The following is a 21,249-nucleotide window of genomic DNA, read 5'->3' as shown; positions in this document are numbered from 1 at the left end:
AGACACGTCTTTCTTCACGCGTTCCGCCTCCTCTTCCAGTCTCAGCACCACCGCCTCCATCTCCAGCCTCGACCGTGCGAGTCGACCGTCGACACGATGCAGAGCACACTAACTTAATATCATGATATCGTGGATGGATTGCACCCTTGATCGGTTTGGCACGCCGACCGTAATATGGTCAACACCAAGAAGCGAGCAGAGGTCCAGCACGAATAGTGGTCGGAGCTATCCAGGCCCAGGCCCAGGCCCAGGACGCTGCCATTACAATCGCGTCCAATTGAGAATTTCGGAGCTCGTACTTCAACAACTCTTGCGCCGCACCATTTGCGATCAGAGGCCGCATGTTCACCGAAAGTCATGCCTTGCGGAGTATCTGTGTATTACTGATCGACCCAAGAAGAAGGAAACAATCGCTCCCGTCAACCACATGTCCGAAGTCAGTAAATCTGCGCTTGCCTTGAAGCCGGTCAGTCAACTCATGAGCTCAGGCGACCTTGACGACGCGTCGTATGGATCATTCTCAGCTCGTAGCCGCATATGAAGCTATTAATCAGGCGGCGTCCCGAATGCAGAGTAGCAGATTTCCCCGTGATGCGCAGGGTTATCATCCATGATGTTACCTATACTAGCATGCATTGAGCGCTTACTCTAATATGTGAGTCCAGAAGTGTAGAATGTCGGCTCCGAAGCGCTGGTGTTGCAGAGTGATGCTGCTCGACCAATCACATCTCTCGACTCGACGCCCTTCTCCACATTCTATTCTCTTGCCGCTGCATGTTCCTCTCGTTCTCTGCTACACACCCGACTTATTCTCTCTGATTCAAAATCGTTCTCTGCATGTTGGCCGCGGAAACGGTCTGCTGGGGTTGAGTCCTCGGAAAGCTTGCCGCCCACTCAACGGCAGACAGCAAATCAACATCGAGCCGCTCTCAATCTTGCTCCGCAACCCTTCGAGCAAGTGCTTCATTGGCGCCGAATGGCACGAGCGAGCAAGCTCTTGACATCAATACGCCCGTATCGTGTTGCAGACTACAGCCTGCTGAAACAAGGCATGCTTTCGTACCAGGGTTGGGCCTGACATGGCCTGCATAGCATCGCATTCTCTGGACGCCGCATCTTCTATTCCTAAACATGCAGAGCGAGTCCAACATTGCCGCCAGCGTTCCTACCATGGCGACGGCGCGACGCACGTCCTCTAGAGTGCCAGCATGAGACCGGCCAGCATCCAGGACGGGAGTGTGAGAGAGACGCCTCGCTCGTGGAAGCATCRCCCGGGTCGTAAAGCTACCTGCTATATCAATAGAGGAGCGTCAGATTTCTCCCCCATTCATTTGTGGCATTTTTTCGTTATCCCATTCTCTCGTTCTTCTGTAATTCTAGGTGGCTGGCCACTGTCTCTCGTTACATCTGCAATACAGATTCAAGTCGGTTATCCACAGCAAGAGTATCAACATTCATTATGCTCACCAAATCCGCCTTTATCGTCACTGGCCTGCTCTTCCATACGGCCACGGCCACTTTTGGATATGGAGGCTGGGGAGGGGATTCCCACTACAGCACTCCCGATAACACAGACAACAAATGTTCGCCAGACCAAACGAAAGGCTATGACTGGAAAGACTTGGCTTCAGGTTCATTCGATAATTACGGAAGTAACAAATTCTCCAAATGGTCTTGTCGGAACTCCTTTGGGAAGCGAGATCTCTTGACCAAGAGATCGTTCCAATCAAAGTGCATCTCCGCGAACCTCGACGACGAGCCCTCCATCGGATGCGATGGTGAAGATCACATGTCCATTGACAAGTATGAGGTATCCTCAAGCGAGGATGCAGACATTGAATGTCATTATGAGATGCCGGACAAGACTGTTTGCAAAGAATACCACTCATGTAAATCTGGCGGCACAGTCATCCAAAACTCACAGTGCGRCGGAGCCAAATCGGTCACTTTCAAGCCCGTGGAAAGCTTCAAAGGTAAAGGATGCAACATTGGAGTTCACAGCATTGGCTTCAACTGCGGTGCGCCTTCCAGTACTGCTCCTGTGGCATCCAAAACCGAAAGTATACCTGCATATGGATCTAGTTCGCCGCCGACATACGCAACGACTAGCTCTACTTCGAGTGAGGTTGAAATCACCACAGATACCACACCATACACATCGCCTTCCAGCAGCAAAAGCGACACATCCGCGGAGTMCACATCTGTAACTACGACAGAGACCGCGCCTATTTATGGGTCTACTACCGATGCTTCGTTGAGCTATGATACCACATCGAGTGCTGTATCATCGACCAGCGAGACTACATCAAGCACTATATCGTCGACCAGCGAAACGGCTTCGGGGGGAACCACTTCATCGTGTGTCTCAGGTTATGGCGCATCTTGCTCTACTACTTCTGAAAGCACATCAAGCTCCGCCACCAGTCGAGAGACTTCTCCTGTGGAAGGCCCAGCTTCAGACTCCACTTCCTCCACACCAAGCACGACTTCAACCAGCGAGACTTCAGCGGCAACAGACAAGACTACTTCATCACCGTCAGTCCCTGTGATAGGAATCCCAACATATTCGAGCCATGGCACTGGTGCATCAATTCCGGCAACCAACACCAGTCTAACCTACAAAGTTCCTGCATACACCCAAAGCTCATCAACGACTGTTAAGAGCTCATCAACGACCGCTGGAGTAACCTCTATTGAATCCTACAGCTCTTACACTACTGGYACGATATACAGCACGAGTTGCGAGACACTCACTAGCAGTGGAAGTATCACCACACTTACAAAGTCGTACGCCATATCGACCACAACCGCAAGGATCACTTCTCCGGGCAAAGAATCTTCTCCAGTAGGGACGAGCTCTGTACCAGCGTCATATTCTTCGAATGAAAGTGGCTCTGCTTCGGTATCATCTTATCCAGTCCAGAGTAGTTTTGCATCAGCACCATCTTCCACAGTCCAAAGTAGCTCTCCATCAGCACCAGCCTACTCGGGGCCCGAACCCAGCTCTCCAGCACTCCTTCCACGTTGCTTGAATACCTGGATGTATCTGACGGATTGCTCCTCCAACTCCGACTCGCAGTGCTGTAAGTGCTCACAAGATCTCCCCTTTGCGGCCCTGCTAACCATCTCCCAGATTGCAAACACCCCGACTTCATCAACAAAGTCTATGGCTGTCTCTCCTCCTGGAGCCAATCCGCCGACAATGCCACCAACGGCGTCTCCTATCTCATGGGTCTTTGTGCCCCTTACATTCCCGAAAACCCCGCAATCATCACAGGCTGTCCATCGACCATCACGCCCGCAGCATACAAACCAGCACCAGCAACGGAATCCCTAATCTCAACCATAACCCCTCGATCCACCATCACGCTCCAATCCACCCTCACCGAGAGAATTACCACTGCTACCCTGCCAGACAAATCCAGCAGTACAGAAGTCTCGCCAGAAAACTCTTCCCACCCGGGATCTACATCTACATCAACACCAGCACCAGCAGCGAATATCCCCTGCACAACAATCACCTACTCGCACGACATAACCCTCCCAGCCACATATCCCTCAGACGGCTCGACGATTCCTTCCTCAAGCATAACTTCTGCCATCATAACTACAATCACCGTTCCGCAAGTCCTCATCACCACTCACACAATCACRGAATCGGGAAGTACTTTCACAGCGCCGGGACTGGGATATGGAGTTCCTTCCACCACATCTCGCGTGACTCCGACTGTTATTCCGGCTGTGTCTTCGGCGTATGGGAGTGTGGCATTCACGAAGAGTGCTACTTCATCGGGGACGCCTTCGGGGATTGTAGCATATGAGGGAGCGGGGAGTGGGCGATTTGGTTTCAAGTTTGGAGTTGGGGGATTGTGTTTGTTTGTTGCTGTGATGGGGTTGTAAGGGATAGATCTGTAGAGATAGGGTTTCATGGTAGGAGGAGTTTTGGTCGGGTCTTCTCGATGGGATGATGGGTAATGAGTCTTGAGGATCTTTGGGAAAAGATGATTGAGAGGAAGACAGGATTGGTATTTGTCCCGTCTATCCTCTGGGGTTGGACGTTGTACATTGGGGAGAAGAAAGGATATCCCATGCCATTGCTTGACAATTTCTTAGAACTCACGATAATGAAGATTGTCAAAGACAAGCATTCAACAACGAGATGAGCAAGATCATCCATTCCAGCAGATGGTGAAATCAGACTATCCAACATCACTATACAAAAAACAAGCACTAAACCTCCTCCTCCCCACCACCAATCCCCAACCACCTCTCCGCCCTACTCGCCCTCCGTTTCGCAATATTCCCCCCACAAGCCCCAGTATCCACCGTCTTCCCCTGATTAACAGCATTAAGAATAGCCTTCATCATCCCCCCAAACGGCCTCCCACAAACCGTATTCCGATAATCACTCGTAGCCTCCCAAACCATAACCCCCCCAAACTTGGCCCTGCCAAAAAACTTCTTAATAATAAATTGCGCCTCCCCAGGATTTAAATAATCCCCCTGTACAGCCGAAGCCGCGGCACCGGGCAAACCGATGAAAAATTTGATATTGGGATTCAGAGTCGTGGCATATGTAGTCCATCTTTCAAAGGAAATATCATATTGTCCTATGCCTTTGGAACGATTAATTCCTGCTCGAGCGGAACAGCGTGGGGTATTGTAGAATTGAATGAACATGAAATCGAACCAGGCGTTGTTCATTACGGTGGCGAAATGGGCGTCTGGGACGATACATTGTGGAGCGGCGCTGAGGTAGTAGGATTTGGAAGGGTCTTGTGGGAAGAGGGTATTTTTGAAGTAATTGACCATGGAGACGTATCCGCGTGTCATGTAATCGCTGGGGACGTTGGAAGGGAGGGGCGTGGAAATGTCGGATTCTATGTCGAAGTCGAAGCCGTCGATGGTTGCGTTTCCGAAAGGTCGGGGACCGGTCCAGGAGGAGTTTACGGGGCCGAAAGAGGACCAGAGGAAATCGGCAAAGGCGAGGCCTGAGGCGTCTGAGGGGAGGTATTGGTTGGTGGGTTTGGCGCCGCCGCCTAGGGAGAGGAAGATTTTCTTGCCGTAGGTTTGTTGGCAGGCGATGATGTCCGGGCCGATGGTGGGGCATTGGGAGAAGAGTTTGGAGGGTTTGCCGGCGCGGTTGGTGTAGACGTCTGCCCAGCAGGCGTTTCCTAGAGATGTGCATGTTAGATGGGGGTATGAGAGGGACATTGCGTTGGAGAGAGGGATTGCTTACCAAAGTTGGAACCGGGAAGTTCATCACCACTTTGTCCCTGGCCGGGAAATTGGTTAATGAAACCTATGTTGATAATGTCCACTGCGGGACGTTTGCAATGTTCGATCAGGCGGAGTTGGTCGGTGCCTTGACCCCAGTAGACTGCGACATTTGTTTTGGATTGGGGGTTGAATTGGGCGGTTGTGGTGGAGGCTAGCAGAGCAGCTGTTAGGAAGCCGAGGGAGAGCATCTTGCTTGTTATCGTAATAAGGATATCGAATGAATGAATGAAGGCGTCAGGGGAGATGTTGGTTAAAGAGTGTTGTTATGCTGGCATTCAATGAAAGGACGCGGACACGAAAGTCACGCAAAAATAGAGTCTCTGTGTACACAGAAGGATGGAAGAGGGAAGAGGTGAAAACAGACATCCGCGGTGGCATCTGCRAGACCAAAGTATATAGAGCAGAGACAGCAACGGGGTCCGCATGCTTCGCTTCGCATTGCTCTTCGCTTCCCTTCTCTCACCGGTGGAAGCGGAGTTCGGCACGATTGCTTCATCTCCACTGCATGGCTATCACAGCACGTGGAAACATTTTGTTCGCGTGGAAGAGGACGTAAGGGACAAGACCGACCGGTCAAGGTGAGCCGTGTGGCGTGTGGCATGCGAAGGGATGGGCAAGATGGAAGATTGTGAGTGGTCAGGATAGTGTGATGGTTGGTTCATGGCAACGGGTGTGGCGGTGGATAGGGCTTTTTTTTTTTCTTTTCTGAGGTGGAGTACCTGAGATGGGAATAGGGGTCGAGATGGCGTGAAGTCTGAAGGGTTGAAGGATGCCTTGAAGGACGGGAAGAATGGCCGGAAATGTGGTTTGGATGATATGAGATTTTTGGGGTCATTGTGATGTGGTGGGATGGTGGTGATGAGAGGAGACTGGATATGATGATACTTTTTACGCCGACTCTGCTGATGAAGGAAGGAAGGACTTTCAACGCAAGTTGATTCTGACCGAGGTGGATGTGTGGGATGTTGGTCGAAGGATTCCGTGTGGGAAATGAGAGCTCAACAACCCTAAGGTAAGCATCCACCTCGCCAATCCTCGTACAAAAAGTGGGGAAAAGCTGCATCTTCTTCTCTCGGACACCACTCCGCTTCGACCGACTTGCCTTCATCTTTCTTTCACCGGTCACAGGTCCTTAGGGGATTTATCATTACCAATCAATACCCCCGAGACGATTGTAGATCATTCCCCCGTCGCCAAAGCCACAATGGACAGTTCGGCATTACCCACCACTTCCGCCTCGCGCATGTACTTTCCCACCCCCACCTCCAGCGCCTTAGCACTCAACACATCCTCATCCGCTCCCAACTCGCCGCGATCAAGGGGATCCCAACTACCCTCCAACTCCCACAAGTGCCCATCGTCGCCCTTGACAAAGGTAATGAAATGATATCCCACCGGCTCCTGACTGGACGGGGCGCGGGAATCCCCCATCCTCGCACTCGCCATATGCGCCTCCTCCAATTCTTGTGAATTGTACAACACCTCCGCCCGCTCCTTTCTCTTCAAGGGAATTGCGGAGTGCAAGAGCCGGTCGAGGAGGGAGTCGCGGTGGATGTGGGCTTTGGCGGAACCGTTCCCGACGGCGTGGATGAGGGAGTAAAGGCCGCAGGCGTGTCCGATGGTCTGTTTGAACCAGATGACGGGTTTCGCCGGTCCGCTGGCGTTGTAGGTGATGGGCGGGGTGGAAGGGTATCCGTCGTATTTGCTGCGGACCGCGTAGTAGACGGGGGCCGGGGCGATCAAGATGAGAGCGTGGGCCGGGCGGGGAATGCTTTGGATGAGGTCGAGGGAGTAGACGTCGTGGAAGGTGAGTTGGGAGGAAACTCCGAGACGATGCACCAGATCGCTGAAGACAGCGGGATTGTTCTCCAGCGGAATGAAGATCTTTTGGCCGGTTGGCGAGATGGTGACGCCTGGAGTGCTGGACATGGTGGTGGTGTTGTTGGTGTTGATGTCGTTGTCGTTGTTGTTGTTACAGTGTTCTCATGACGCTGATTCTGGACCTTGCACCTTCTTTGGACAGCTCAGGGCGTACGCGTGTGATTGCTGCCTAGGTCTTGTGAGGCAAACATAACARTCACAGCTACTAGTACTAGGTACCTTGCAGCTACAGCTACAGCTACGTAGGTAGGTAGTCAGGTACAGGTAGGTTTGGACATCTCTCATCCACAAGATATGATAATACCTCAAGACATTGCTTTCACAGCTTATTGGGAAACAACGGGGCATTTCTTCCCCCGCGAAACAGACGCAACATCTCCTTCCCCATCCATCGCTCGCGACTCGTTGCAATCCCGGCCTCAACATCCACACACGTCTCCCCTTGAATAAGAATCCCCCTCCCATTCGCCCTCTCCCCCAACCCCATCAAATTCCCCACACACAACCCAATCGTCTCGGCGGAATTGATAGGAACTCCCAACCCACCCATCTCCCTCCCCCACTCCTCCAAACTCTGCCCCTCCTTCCTCCCCAACACAATCCCCGTCAACGTGATCCCCGGCGCAATCACACTAATCGCAATCCCCTGCGCCTTGCAATCCCCCTTCAAAGCCCGCAAATACCCCACCACCCCATGTTTCGCAGCGGAATACAGCGGAGCGCCCGCCGAAGCCAAATACCCCGCCAGACTCGCCGTCATGACGATACTTCCTCCCCTCCCCTTCCCACTTCCCCCGCCCGACTTCCGTAAATGAAACATGGCGAGTTTGAGACTATCCCCCACGGCTCGAATGTCCACATCAATGGTTTTGCGATCCGGTTCGGCCAGCTCTCCCGCCGAAGTGAAGGAGTCGGTCCAGATCTGATCTCCGATTTCTGCGACGCCGGCATTGATGAAGACGCAATCGATTCGCCCGAATTTGAGTTCTCCGGTTTGGAACGCTGTGCGTTGAGAGGGCCAGGACAGGACATCGCATTGACAGTAGAGGAATCTCGGGGATGTGGTCAATTGTTCCGCGTTTGGGGGAGGGTGAGGTGCTCGGTCCAGGACGATGATGTTGTTGGAATATTCGGGGGAATGGAGGTAGAGGGCTGTTGCTAGGCCTATACCGCTGGGATGGTAAAGGTCGATTTAGTCATGTACTTTGATGTGTGTCTTCCGTCTGTTTATACATTTTTGATCGGAGATCTGATTTGAGGAGAGTCTTACCTCGCGCCGCCAGTGATGAGAATTGTGCTGTTGCGAGGGGGATTCGCTGTCGAGGGCGTGAGGGAGTAGGGTTCTGATGCCATTTCTATGGACTCCTCTCTCTTCAAATGTATCTAAGTCTTCTGCGAAAGAAAGATATCGGGAGGAAAGTGTTGGAACCGATAAGTCAGACGGCTCGAATTATTCTGGAGTTTGATGAGAGAACGTTTCTATCTATCCAGGGCATGGTGAGATGAATGCCCGCTCCGGGTAAAAGTTGAGGAGATGGGACCTCTAGCCTCGGTTGCATCCAATCATCTTAGCATCCTTGTCTTGATGAAAGATATACTACGACGTTTACGTGCGTAAAACGGAAGGGAACATTGTCAAGCAGTATATGTCATGTCAAGGGGAGGCAGGTAAGTATCAACATAAGAAACCCCATATAAATTCATCTCTCTCTATATCATAATCATTCATTTCCTAACCCAACACGGAGAGGAACAGCTCATCTCTTCCAACCCTCCACCACAGCATCGATATCTTTCCGGTATCCCTGCTGCTGCTCACACTGCTCCAAAAACACCTTATACTTGGCCTGCAATAACTTCTTCTCCGTCTCATCCTTGTTGGGATAGACGGCCTTTCCAGGCTTGCTCATCCGGTCCATGATGTCCCAAAGCGGCTCGCTCTTGCCATCCTTGTCCGTGCTCGCGGCCTTGACACCCAACATCGCCGCGCCGTGCACCACGGCCGCGTGCACGTACCGTGGGATCAAGACCGGCATGTCGCAAGCCGTGGCCATCAGAGACATGAGGACGGGGTTCTGACATTGCGAACCACTCATGAAGATACTCGAGATGACGTGTCCCGCAGCGTTCATCTGTTCGATGATTTGATGCGTTTGCAACGCGATGAATTCCATCGTGCCGTAGTAATGCAGGGCCAGTCCATCGATGGATTTATCATTGCTGAGTCCAATCACCGAGCCCTTCATGTCGGGGTTCGCGACGGGGGAACGGTTGCCGAATAAGTCGCCGTAGAAGAAAAAGTGTCGGCCAAGGTAGGAGATGCTTGGGGCGTTGATCTTCTCTTGCATTTCTGCAAGATGCTCGTTGAGGTAATCGTAGATGTTGGCGTTGAACGTCTCCGCTACCGACATGGCTTCTTGGAAGGCTGGGTGCGTTTCCACAACATGCTTGAGCAGTTCTCCGGTTGCCGACTGCCCTCCCTCTGCGAGCCAGTAGTCGGGGATGAGAACGTCACGGTATGGTCCCCACACTCCATTCACAAACACCGGCTTCTCGGACATGGCGAGATGGCAGGTGGATGTTCCTGCTACCGCTGCCAATCGGGTAAAGGCTTGGGAGACGTCGTTCTTGGGCTTGTCGGCGTCTAGGTGGCTGTCTCCGCGGAGGTTGACTTTGGCTCCTACAGTTCCGATCCAGCCTGCGTAGGCGTCAATGACACCACTGCCGACTGCAATACCTGCTGGGAGGCCCATATCGGCTCCAGCCTTTTCAGAGAGAGTGCCGACAAGCTCACCGGCGGTGAGGTAGCGGCCGTTCTAGATGGGAGGAGGAAGTGTTAGCCAAGTTCATGCCTTGAGGGATATGATCGTACCACTTTGTCAACACCGCCCATTCGCTTGAAGTTATCCTCACAGATATCACTCAAGCCAATCTCGTTGAGGAAGTCTTCCTGCCAACCCTTGACACTGCCGTCGACGCCGACAGGAACGTATCCCTGCTTACAGACAGTGCTGCAGAATGATCGGGCGTCACTCCCCGTAGCCATGTGCGTGAGAGCATCTCCAAGATCGTAGAACTTGCACTTGTCAAACAACTCCTTGGGCATGTTGTTCTTCAACCAGAGAACCTTTGGGATCTCCATCTCAATGCTCATCTGTCCACCGACATATCTCAGCAGGTTGTGGTTGGTGGCATTGATCTTCTTGGTCTCCTCAACAGGTCGGTGGTCCAGCCAGAGGATGACATTGCGGTCATTGCCGTCTTGATTGTTGAATTTCGGACCCGTGACACAGACGGGCTCGTCGGTCTCGGAGTTGAAGACGGTCAAGGAGCAAGTGGCATCAAAGCCAATGCCGCGAATGGTGTTGGGATCGATGTTGTGCTGGGACATGGCTCGCTGGATGGACGAGCAGATGCATCGCCAGATGTTGGTTGTCGATTGTTCCTGCAATCATGTTAGAGAGGATACTCCAAAAAAGGACTGGATATCAACACACGTAGTAACCGGTCTCTGGCTGCCACAGGCCAATGTTCTCACTGGCCAGACCGACAATGTCGCCCTTGTCGTTCATGATACAAGCACGAGCACTTCCCGTGCCGACATCAATGCCAATGTAGTGGTTCTTCTCGACGTTGAGCTCATTGTGAGGGTCGACGGACATTTGTCGAGATTGCTGTCGGTTGGGGTTGCGGAATGGCATGGAGCCATATTGGTTGGACATGATTGCGGCTGGTGTTGTTATTGTTGTTGTGTATAGCTTTCAATGGGGGATTGAGCTTGATATCAGGATTATTCGCCCTCTTGTTGTATTTTGAGGAATATGTTGCAAGTGAGGTAAGGAAAGATGATTGTGATAAAAAAGATGAGAAGATTGGATGGAATTTTGTTGAGAAGATTCTTGTGCTCTTCCTCACTCACCGCACAGTGATGAAAAATAACCCGGACCCTGCAATGGAAGACCTGAGCTGTCCGCGAATCTTCGTCATAGCAGGTGGGTCATGGCGGGGAGCTGAGAGCTGGGGCTGCAGGGGAGTTGGTCGTCGTATTTACCCGCCAAAAAATTCATGTCCAATGCCCGATGGCATCACCAATTGACCCCGTAGAGCTCCAATGAGGTGTCCAATGAGAGGAAAATCGGGCGTCAACGGTTTCAAAGGCCCAAGTGATGCAGCAATGATGTTGAAATCGACTCGCTCGAAGAATCTGCACCCTCACTGATGCCACCCAACACCCAAGCACGGCATATTCTCGTCCGAAACGCCGACATATGCCAAGCCCTCGACGTATCTTCCGAGCCTTCCATCACGTCTCCCATTCGCGTCGCCATTCAACACCATCACCTCGCCCATCCACCACCGCCCAAAATGCTTTACCTCAACCTCGCGCTGACCTTTTTCTCGACCCTCGCCCTCGCCGTCGATGTTCCCTCCCGACAGGTCGACATCYTCGCCTGGCCTCTCCTAACAACCAAACCTCAAACGCTTGCCCAAATCACATACACCCCCACAAACGCCTCCATTAAATCCTTCACTCCACCCTCAATCCCTTCAAATTCAGAGATTGTTCGCATAGGTTTCCACCATAAATCGGGAGAATGGTCGGGGATTGCCACGGCTGCTGAGAATCTCTCCGCAGAGAAGTTGAAGACATTACTCTTACACGTGAGACCGGATGGGGAATTATACCATGTGGGCTGGAAGGTTGGAAAGGAGCCTGTGAGCCAAGGGAAAGGAAAGAGTTTTGTTGGAAAGGAAGGGTTTGCGGTCGAGGTGGTGCAGATGCAGAGGGGGCCTGTGCCCTCGTTGAATAAGCCCGTGGTTATTAGTGCCGATGGAGAGGAGGCCAAGGAGCCAGAGAAGTCTTTCTTGCAAAAGTATGAATGTGCCGAGGAAGGTTCCGGCGAAGCGATTGCTAATCTTGTGGCAGGTACTGGTGGGCATTGGCGTTGTTCTTGGTGTTTCAGGTGGTTATGGGTGGGTCGAAGGAGTAGATGGWTGGTATCAGTACGGCATGAAAGCTGTGGGAGAAACGCTGGAGCATCGTCGCGAACATGGTACCATGCTGTCTCAAGAGACCGTCAGCCAGTACTGCGAATACACAACGAGCTTGATGAGCGGAGACAGAACCGTCGGGTTTGTGAGCATGATGATACACGATTAAGACATACTACCACAGCTATTGTACCAAAACTACCATTCCACCACCAACACCGCCGCAATATTTCAAATTCAGACCTTGATAGCGCCCACCAGTACAACCAACATCTCAACATCGTCCTCATTCAGGATAAATCATCTTCCTCGTAACCCCTCCGTCAACAACAACCTCCGTCCCTGTAACAAACTCACTATCAACAAGAAACATGACCGCTCTCCAAATATCATCCACCTTTCCCACCCTCCCCGCAGGATGCCATCTATGATCCTCCCTCGTCAAACCCTCTTCCCAATCCTGATCCTTCTCATCCGCCTCTTTACACTCATCACTGACATTAATCCAGCCGGGTAGGATCGCATTGACCCGAATATCCTTCTCCGCCAGACTGACCGCCATACTTTGCGTCAAACCCAGCAGTCCAGCTTTGGTAGCCGAATAAGGTTCATTGTGTTGTTCCGACATGAAAGCTCGAGTGGAGGAAATATTAATCACCGCGCCTCCTTCGGGAGCATGCTCCAGCATGGTCAAACAAGCCTTCGTAACCAACATCGGCGCTGTTAAGTTGACTTCTAAACTCGCATTCCAGTCGTCCAGGGACAGCTGCTCTAATGATGCCTTTCCAACCGCTTCGGTGTAGGCGGCATTATTCACCAAAACGTCCAATTTTCCTTGAAAGAGTTTGCTCGCGGCTGCTATGGCGGTGATGATTTCGGCTGGTTTTCGAAGATTGCAGGTCTTGGCTTCAAAGTCTTTGCCTCGGTCATGTTTTACACTGAGATTCTCGACCGTGTGGCCCAATTCGGTGGTGTTGTTGTCGATCAGGAAGACGCGGTGGCCGTCGTTGAGGAGGAGGCGAGAGAGTCCACGTCCGATTCCACGGCCTGCGCCAGTTATGATGAAGTTTTTGGGCGTCATTCTTGCTTGAAGAGAGGGGAGAATTGAAGGATATCACGCCGGTGGTATGGGAATTTGGAGGGGAAATGTGTAATAAGGTGCATCGCAATGAGGGGAGTTCTAGAAGTGTTTCTGTGATGTCATTCATGATCCATTGAAATGTGAGACATTGGGCTGAAGACATGAATCGTGGGCGCTTGGCTTTTTGGAAAGATAGGTAGAACGTAGTGTCGGCCCCGCCGTAGTCTCCTGGTAGCCTTGTGATGTTGTCGATACATCTATTACACACCACGATCAATGTTTGACGAAAGAGAGAGAACAAGAGGAGCTTCGTAGAGAGCTCCAACGCGTCCAAACTTCAACCTTCTTCCGTGCGATTGACTCTGTGCGATTGATGCATTTCAAGAAGATGTCAATCGACTTTCCCATGACTCTGAAGAGTATAGACTGATTCAGTCGTCCATAAGATTGTCAAGTAAGAAGATGCACATCTGTGAAGACGTCGTTGTCGCTACCTTACCCCTGCCATGTTCCCTGCCACGTGGAGGACCCGACCCGAGATCTCCACAATCCTGGCATGCACAATTGACTTCACGTCCTTGATCTCCTCTACACGTATACACAAGAGGCACTTGTTTCGCTTTCGGTGCTCATGTTGATGCTGTTGTCGATGGCGACCCTCACTTTGACCTGTGTGCGGACCGATGGCTGAGGGATCGGCCTTTGAGGGCAGCAAAGGGAAAGCATCGGAATATGACGAGACTCGCGAAGAAGGATGCTCTGTGACGGCACAGCGATCGTTGAGCCGATGGGACTTGGACCTGAGATGTAAGGTGGTCTTCGAGCATTGCGCGATCCGTTGTTAGTAGATGGTAAGAGCGCTTGCGATGCGCCATTTCGGAAGAGAATTGAATCCTTTACAGTCGTCTTCCGACACGGACTGCGCTCCAAACTGCTATATCAGCCGCTGCAGCTGCGGATTCTCAATGAGACGCTCCAGCATAGAAAGACAAAGACAAGTCCGCTCAAATGAAAGTCTAAGATCACGTTGAAGGCTGTGCCTACCACTGTCTTAGCAGTATAGGACTGGATGCAAGAGTCGCAAAAGGCGCTTCGACCACCGTCATCTCCTTGGCTCGATCTCATCCATCACAGCAAAAGATCCAGGCCATCCCTTGTGGACCTTCCGCAGAATCACGGGCAACCTGGATCAACGCTGGACCCCTTATTACGCCTTGCCTTCCAATCCTTGGCAACAAAAGAGTGAATGGGGATTCCCCAAACACCCCAGTTCGAACTCTCATCCAAAACAAAAAGACAAAAGAAAACCCGGCCAAGCCGGGAAAGAAACCCTCTACGAGAGTTATCGTTTTTTCGCAGCAACCCTAGTGGTCTTTGAATAGTCTTTGCTCAACTCGTTGGAAGGCTGCAAACTGCGCTAATTGGAAGTGTCAGGATTCAAATTGTTTATGTAGCTCCGGAGCGGACTGCCGAAGTGCTTGCGAAGTGCGGGAGGGTGGGATGACGGGATGACGGTGTCGTTTTGGGCGGGGGGAGGTGCGGGTGCGGATTGGGGAAGAGGAGGAAGAATCTTGCTCACTTGGGACGTTGGAATGCTCATCTGGTATACGAGGCAGTTCTGCTCTTACTGGAGAGAGGGCTATCATATGTCCTGTCATAAATCTGGAGTCCATGCCTGTAGAGCTGCACTGTCGTTGTACAGAATTGGCAGTGAAAGGCATAAAGTGTGGAGTCTCAAATGGCGTCCCTCTCGAGGAGCTAAACCATCCAAGAAGACGTCCTGCCACATCACATTATATACAGACGATGCCCCTTGACGTTCGCGTGGAGCTGAATGGTGATGGGCATCCTGTTAGGCCATAACCACCATCGCCCAACCGCTTTGACCTCCTCAGATGAGCCATCTCAGTCTCATTATCGCTGCAGCTCCATCGAAGACTGAGCATCAATTGGCCGTACCTCGGAAAAGGAAGTGAGTCTCTGAAGCATCAAGAACGCACTCCTTCATATACTACCAGCTGCCATTGCACTCCATCTGCTTCGAAAGACAACACGTCCTTTGACTTTCGTCGGTCCGACGAACGAGTTTTATGCCTGTGTTGACGGCGCTGGCGAATTATCCCGCTGTTGTGCAGACTGTGCAGGGTTACTGCATGGTTACAACGCCTCCCATATCTCACATCGCTTTACTTGTCTCGCACTCCATCTAATCCAAACCTTTGCTATCCATTTTCCATCGCTGCAAGTCTATTTCAACTTCTCTGATTACTCCCCTTCTCTGAATTGATACATCTAGCAGCAGTTCCGTCCACCAGCGATCCGGTACCTTAATCCCTCCACCTCCAGCGACTGTCGTTCGACCCAATGGTAGACAAGATGCTGCCAAAGATAGTCTAGATGCCGCATCCAGTGACAACCATCTCGAGGAGAACCTCACTTTAAAATCACATCGAAACGACAGTTTCCAGACTACTTGCTGGAGCGCTGCATCAGCAGGCTGCCTCTGCAATCATGAGACATAGCGGTATGTATTGTCGGCGACGTATCTTCCAGAACCTTCCTCTTGGGTGGCACATTGTGTTCCGTCTTGTATCCGCTCGTGGAGGCATTTGAGGTGTCAAGATGGATTATCAAAACGTGGATGTAAGATACTGACAGGACCTAATTTATGGTAGTCGTGTTGTATTTCACGGTCATTCCCTGCCTGCCGTTTGATCATGTGCCTACTGCAGTCAGTCAAGTCGTCTGAAAACATTGCATGCGAGGTCTTGGGGCCAGATTTGAACGGAACACCCTCGCATGTCCTGCTTACGTCCTGCAGAGGACATTGAACTAGCTTTGCGGCAAGGAGCGCACCAAACGGGGCAGCAAGGGCGCCATAATGGGTCTGCTAGAGGAAACGAACGAACGGAACAGACGTTTATTAAGCCAACTCAAGCCGAAGAAGCGAGTCAAAGCTATGTCATATCAAAGGAGCAGCCAACTCGGACCCAAAGGGGAGTCAAAGCCGCTTCCTAGGAAGAAGTGACCAACTCAACCCTTTCGGGGAGTCAAAGTCACCTTCCTCATCAAACAACAATCCCCAAATTAAGCCGGCACCACCACCACTGAAAACTGTCCTCCTGTCGTTGCTCCTGTAACCTTCTTCTCCACGATAGCTGTATTCGCAATCCGAGTTGCGACCTCCACATCATCATCGGTCCCCAGTCCTGTCTGGTAATTTGCCGAGAATCCCCAACTCCAAGCCTGTCCTTCCTTTGTGACAACAATGTTGTGGTCAGATGCGGATGCGACGTGTGTTACATGTCCGTCGATGTTGACCTTTGTGGGTTGTGCAACTATGCGGGCGCGTCCGTGATCGTCCTGGATGGTGGCAGAGGCGGGCAGCTTGGCGATATCATCGTCTGAAATACCAATTTGGTGGCCGTCGATGCGACCCCATGCGAGACATTCTCCATCAGCAGTGGCAGCGATACTGTGATGTCCGCCTCCTGTGATACTGGTAATGTTCTTGCCCTTGAGTGATTCGACAACACGCGGGTTCATGATCACTGCGTCGTCCTCTCCAGCGTTGTCCATGATTCCAGTCTCGCCAAAGTTGTTGAGACCCCATGACCATACGTCGCCTGTTTTTGAAATGGCGAAGCTGTGGTATGTGCCAGTCTCGATAGATGTAATGCCCTTCTTTGGGCCTTTGGGGAGTCCAAACTCGCGTGGAAGAAGTCCCTCTGTCTTCGTCCGTTCTATGATACGACGACCGAGCTGGTTCTGTTGACCGGAACCCCATGCGAAGACTGCGCCGTTGGCTTGCATGGCGAGCGCGTGATTCGCACCAGCTTTAATGGAGGTGACTTGCTTGAGGTTTTGTACAAGGACAGGCCGCGTGGCAACCTTAATTTCGGGTGTGAAGCCAAAGATGCCATCGTTGCTGCGGAATGTGCCCCAGCCGTAGACTTTGCCGTCGTCGGTGAGTACGAATGATGAGGAATCGCCCGCAGCGACCTGCACAAAGCGCGTGTCTGGTGCGAGCTCAGTCTGTGACCAGTCGACCTCGCCGGGCGTGCACTCCTGTGATGATGTTAGAGGGTACTTCAGAGGGTTGGGATGACGTGAGAGATGAGAGATGCTTACATTTGGGTTCAAACCGTTATCATCGCCAGACTCAGAGTCACTGTCGTCCGCCATTTCGTCCATGTCTTTGAGCCCGCCATCCCAAGTAGTGTCTCTGCCGAGTGTGCCTTGGTCGTTGACGCCCCAGGTGAGGATCTTGTTGTCATGTGTGAGTGCGATACAGTGCATGCCGCCAGCCGCGATCTCAACTACGCCGACTGATTCCGCACTGAGATTGGGATTCAGGCGCGGGCGCTTGACGTCGACTGCATTCTTTGCCGTGCCGAGTCCCAGTTCGCCTGCTGTTCCTTCGCCGAAAACGTAGACGTGTAGGCGCTGTGATGGAGGTTCTTGCAATACTGCGCCTTTGCCGGCGATTTTGGCCTTTTTGACGGGCGCTACAGCGGCAGGCGCATCGTCTGCCTTGCGCTTGCGTGATGGTTTTTCGGCGACAGGCGCGGGAGGAGGTGGTGGTGCCTTCTTTGCGGCGGCGGCTTTCTTCGGTGGCGCCTTCCGCGCTGCCTTCGTATTCGCCTTTGGAGGCATTGTGAATATACTTAGCTGAATTTTGATTGCTTGATTGGTTGATTTTGGTGCGTGCAATGTTGCGCGGGAAGCTGCGATGATGTTGTAGAGGTGGTCGCGAGGCAGAAGGACGCGACTTCTTAAGCCAAACATTCAGCCCTATGAACTTTTTTGGGTCACGGCCAAGCGGGACCGGCCGCGATTTCCCGGCTAATACCCGGTTAAGCCGATGATCTGCACACTCTCCCTCCCCCTAGCATTTGTACATGCTGTGGTGTTTCCGATAGGAACGCGTCGCTGATATTAGCGAGAGCGATTCGCTCTACCTTCAGTCACGACAACTATCCGGATCCGGATTACTCCCGAATGCATGCTGGAGCGTATGCTAGTTGAATGAATGGTGCTGATCCGAACGAGAACGTTCAGCTGTTAAGTCATGCTACAGTCCCATATACTCCGACCGGACGAAGACAGCTGAGCTCAGTAAGAGCGTTACGCTCTGACTTGACTGGGGATTTCGAGATGACGTCTCAAAGGGGAATGAAACGCTGGAAACCCCAAAGCGAACGTGACGCTCGTGGCAGGTATTCTCGAGCATCGCGGCTAGATTGACCTCGACGCTCCTATTGACAACTATGTTGAGCCTGGACTAGCTGTTGCTGCTCACCGCTCACGAGCATTCCGGAACTTCATGAATTTGGTCGAAGGGCAACCGGTCAACCATATGAATGGATTGAACTCGTGACTGGACATTTCCCGCACGAGGGAATACTTCACGACCAACTTACTCCACGATGCTGAACCATATTACGAGTCTGACGAGATGACTCCTTTAGTGGTTGTATACTATCTCGAGAGGCAGATAAAAGCTGGGATCCTTACATTTCCTGTCGGAAAGCAAATGCCCAATCTCTGGCTCACAACGTTCTAAAGGTGAAGAGCATCAGTGAGTCTTTTCCAATAGATSAGTGAGGTTCGCAGGTCCCTAGTTGAATGGGCACAGAGAGAGCCTCAACTTACTGCGCTTCACATCGGTGGAAGTACGTGCAAAAAAAGAGCCATCCATAAAATCATCTCATATAAGCTCGAAATGAAATCACAGCTCAACCACAATCTTCTTAGCACTGACACCAGCCTTACTCCTATCCATACCCATCTGAACGCAATCAAGTCCTTTTCCAATAACAAGAGCTTCCGGCGCTGCCTTCAGCTTCCCTCGTTCGAGCGCAGGACCAACATAGCTTTCCCACAGTGGCCCAGTGACATCATTCACGGCGATTACATTTCCAAATTTGACATGTTCGGGCACATTCACCTGGGGTGGCGGGTTGACAATCGCGATGTTTTTGACATGAAGCTTCTCGGCGATAGCAAGCACATGCTGGAACGAGTTTTCGTCTGATATGGCGTCGTATATGCCCGCGAAGGTCCCACCAGCAAGGTTTATAGCCTCCAGAACATTTTGAACCACGCTAGGACCTTTGTAATCGACCGCTTCGCAAGCTCCGAGCGATTTGACGAGATTGTGGTTGCTTTTACTGGCCACTGTCACGACTTTGACGCCAGATCCAACTGCGAGCTGAATTGTTATGGCACCGACGGAAGAAGAACCTCCCCATACGAGAATCGTCTTGCCGATTGGAGATACATTCAAACTTGGCCAAGGAAGTGCAAGGAAGCCCTCATCAGTGCCATACAAACCATGCCCGGCTGTGTTGAGGGCCAAGGGGATGACTGAGGCATCGGTGAAGGAGAGCTCATCCGGGATCTTTGCTGCACGATCAGTTGGGGTCTTAGAGTAAAGTTGAAAGCCGCCATCCTGCGAATCCTGTGTAAGCAGCTGATCGAGATGGCTGTGTGCTTCGTTAGTTGTTACAAGGTCCCGATGGATGAGCGACGCACGCTATGACACGATCGCCTTTCTTGAATTTCTCAACATTCTTGCCGACTTCGTGGACGACGCCGGCGACGTCTTCGCCAAGCACAAATGGCCATGCTCGTAGCCATGAGGGGTAGTCTTGAATCTTCCAATCGGCAGGGTTGATTGCTACGGCGGCGTTCTTGATCACAATATCGTTGACACCTGGGACAGGMATCTTCGCGTTGGCTACCTGTATTGTGTTTAGCAGTGTGGCATGCAATACTTCAATGAGTCTTACTATGAGTGGCTTGGTATTCTCTTTGTGCATCCATGCCGCTTGATTTTCTGACGGTGGAGTGACATCCTCCGACAACGTGTTTGAAGCATGGTCCATTCTGTTGTGTTCTGCTGACGTTCAACTTTGTTGTGWCAAGCACTTGATGTGCCAGAGGGGAGCAGCTGAGCTTAAGTTCAGCTACGTCCAGGCTCCAACAATCCTATTGAAGTAAGTACTTACTTTTCGCGCATCCTCTTGCAGTAGCTTAATGTGCACGTGGGTGTCGATCATGTAACATCCCACGCCGGATGGCGAGGCTTCCGACGTATGCTCAAACAACTTCGTAATAAAGTATACTGAATGATATGGGTTTATGATCCACTGGTCACACGAGACTCTTCATTGAATCTGGCCACGAAAAGCACCGGCAAAGTCATCGTTGCCAAGCTCAGCGCAACGGCGGAAGATTGCCTGAGCTATTGTTCGTTGTGTTGTCAGCACTTGTACAGCAATGAAGGACTCGCATGGCAGATCCCATCAACGACCGAGTCGCCTGCCGCACCCTCATCTTTTATGCGCCAACGACGAGTCCTGTGCAACCTCAAGGTGCCGATAGAATCCTTCCGTCGACCTGTGGTCTTCGCTTGGCGACTCAGTAGTCGCTTCTTTTGCTTTGCCCGAATGTATTCCCTCAAGCGAACGTCAGGTCAAAGGCTGTCGGTGTAGCCCACATCGGAAGGAGGGTGAGGTGGACTTCTTGCCAACGGCTTAAGTGTGCCCRGCGGGCAGTCGTGATTTATCGCTCCAAATCACGAACAATCAAATGTCCATACATATCGCATTTGACGGCAGGCTCGGAACAGGACTGGAAAGTCACATTGTGGTTAGGTGTTGAACTTGCCTGACTCGCAGATGGACGTGCTCTTATCTGACACTCATACCGAAGACTCATTGTTGTAAACGAGTATGCCACGAACCGGTGAGGCCGCATACTCGTACAGTATTCTTTGTTCCTTGATGTTGAACCTGAAGGAGTCTGCACCGAGGGAGATGAAATGGCGGTCGGCTGTGCTTATCAACCCAATGACTCAGGGGCACAGATCAGWAAACCAAGAGATAACGAGACGGGGCACGCGATCACCGAGGCCAATCGCCATACAATCAATCTTCATTGTGATCAGATTGCCCTGCAGCGCGATCCCGGGGTAGTAGTTCATCGTCTTTGATCGTATTGGCTGCGTG

At 51.8% G+C, this 21,249-nt stretch overlaps 9 protein-coding genes; 2 read left to right on the top strand and 7 right to left on the bottom strand.

The window, feature by feature from the left end:
* Nucleotides 1–1,459: 1,459 nt before the first annotated feature.
* RCC_02062 (uncharacterized protein) lies at nt 1,460–3,900 on the top strand (the record flags this gene model as incomplete). XM_023767345.1 has 2 exons in its annotated part: nt 1,460–3,083; nt 3,134–3,900. 2 exons carry the CDS (start codon nt 1,460–1,462, stop codon nt 3,898–3,900), a joined length of 2,391 nt encoding a protein of 796 aa, XP_023623113.1.
* A 330-nt stretch (nt 3,901–4,230) lies between these two features.
* RCC_02061 (uncharacterized protein) lies at nt 4,231–5,468 on the bottom strand (the record flags this gene model as incomplete). XM_023767344.1 has 2 exons in its annotated part: nt 4,231–5,174; nt 5,240–5,468. The coding sequence occupies 2 exons, from the start codon at nt 5,466–5,468 to the stop codon at nt 4,231–4,233; spliced, it is 1,173 nt and encodes a 390-aa protein (XP_023623112.1).
* Nucleotides 5,469–6,459: 991 nt separating this feature from the next.
* Nucleotides 6,460–7,209, bottom strand: RCC_02060 (related to ubiquitin thiolesterase L3; the record flags this gene model as incomplete). Its single annotated transcript, XM_023767343.1, has 1 exon — nt 6,460–7,209. The coding sequence occupies one exon, from the start codon at nt 7,207–7,209 to the stop codon at nt 6,460–6,462; it is 750 nt and encodes a 249-aa protein (XP_023623111.1).
* Nucleotides 7,210–7,480: 271 nt separating this feature from the next.
* On the bottom strand, nt 7,481–8,514 carry RCC_02059 (uncharacterized protein; the record flags this gene model as incomplete). XM_023767342.1 has 2 exons in its annotated part: nt 7,481–8,333; nt 8,432–8,514. 2 exons carry the CDS (start codon nt 8,512–8,514, stop codon nt 7,481–7,483), a joined length of 936 nt encoding a protein of 311 aa, XP_023623110.1.
* A 404-nt stretch (nt 8,515–8,918) lies between these two features.
* Nucleotides 8,919–10,883, bottom strand: RCC_02058 (related to D-ribulokinase; the record flags this gene model as incomplete). XM_023767341.1 has 3 exons in its annotated part: nt 8,919–9,977; nt 10,034–10,606; nt 10,659–10,883. The coding sequence occupies 3 exons, from the start codon at nt 10,881–10,883 to the stop codon at nt 8,919–8,921; spliced, it is 1,857 nt and encodes a 618-aa protein (XP_023623109.1).
* A 643-nt stretch (nt 10,884–11,526) lies between these two features.
* On the top strand, nt 11,527–12,152 carry RCC_02057 (uncharacterized protein; the record flags this gene model as incomplete). XM_023767340.1 has 2 exons in its annotated part: nt 11,527–12,035; nt 12,089–12,152. The coding sequence occupies 2 exons, from the start codon at nt 11,527–11,529 to the stop codon at nt 12,150–12,152; spliced, it is 573 nt and encodes a 190-aa protein (XP_023623108.1).
* A 287-nt stretch (nt 12,153–12,439) lies between these two features.
* On the bottom strand, nt 12,440–13,234 carry RCC_02056 (uncharacterized protein; the record flags this gene model as incomplete). Its single annotated transcript, XM_023767339.1, has 1 exon — nt 12,440–13,234. The coding sequence occupies one exon, from the start codon at nt 13,232–13,234 to the stop codon at nt 12,440–12,442; it is 795 nt and encodes a 264-aa protein (XP_023623107.1).
* A 3,087-nt stretch (nt 13,235–16,321) lies between these two features.
* On the bottom strand, nt 16,322–17,890 carry RCC_02055 (related to RCC1 domain; the record flags this gene model as incomplete). XM_023767338.1 has 2 exons in its annotated part: nt 16,322–17,302; nt 17,366–17,890. 2 exons carry the CDS (start codon nt 17,888–17,890, stop codon nt 16,322–16,324), a joined length of 1,506 nt encoding a protein of 501 aa, XP_023623106.1.
* A 1,075-nt stretch (nt 17,891–18,965) lies between these two features.
* On the bottom strand, nt 18,966–20,124 carry RCC_02054 (related to oxidoreductase; the record flags this gene model as incomplete). XM_023767337.1 has 3 exons in its annotated part: nt 18,966–19,722; nt 19,772–19,980; nt 20,029–20,124. 3 exons carry the CDS (start codon nt 20,122–20,124, stop codon nt 18,966–18,968), a joined length of 1,062 nt encoding a protein of 353 aa, XP_023623105.1.
* Nucleotides 20,125–21,249: the final 1,125 nt, after the last annotated feature.

This window comes from Ramularia collo-cygni (assembly GCF_900074925.1).
Source record: "Ramularia collo-cygni strain URUG2 genome assembly, contig: RCC_scaffold02, whole genome shotgun sequence".
Taxonomy (NCBI): domain Eukaryota; kingdom Fungi; phylum Ascomycota; class Dothideomycetes; order Mycosphaerellales; family Mycosphaerellaceae; genus Ramularia; species Ramularia collo-cygni.
This window is presented reverse-complemented; position numbering and strand designations above follow the sequence as displayed.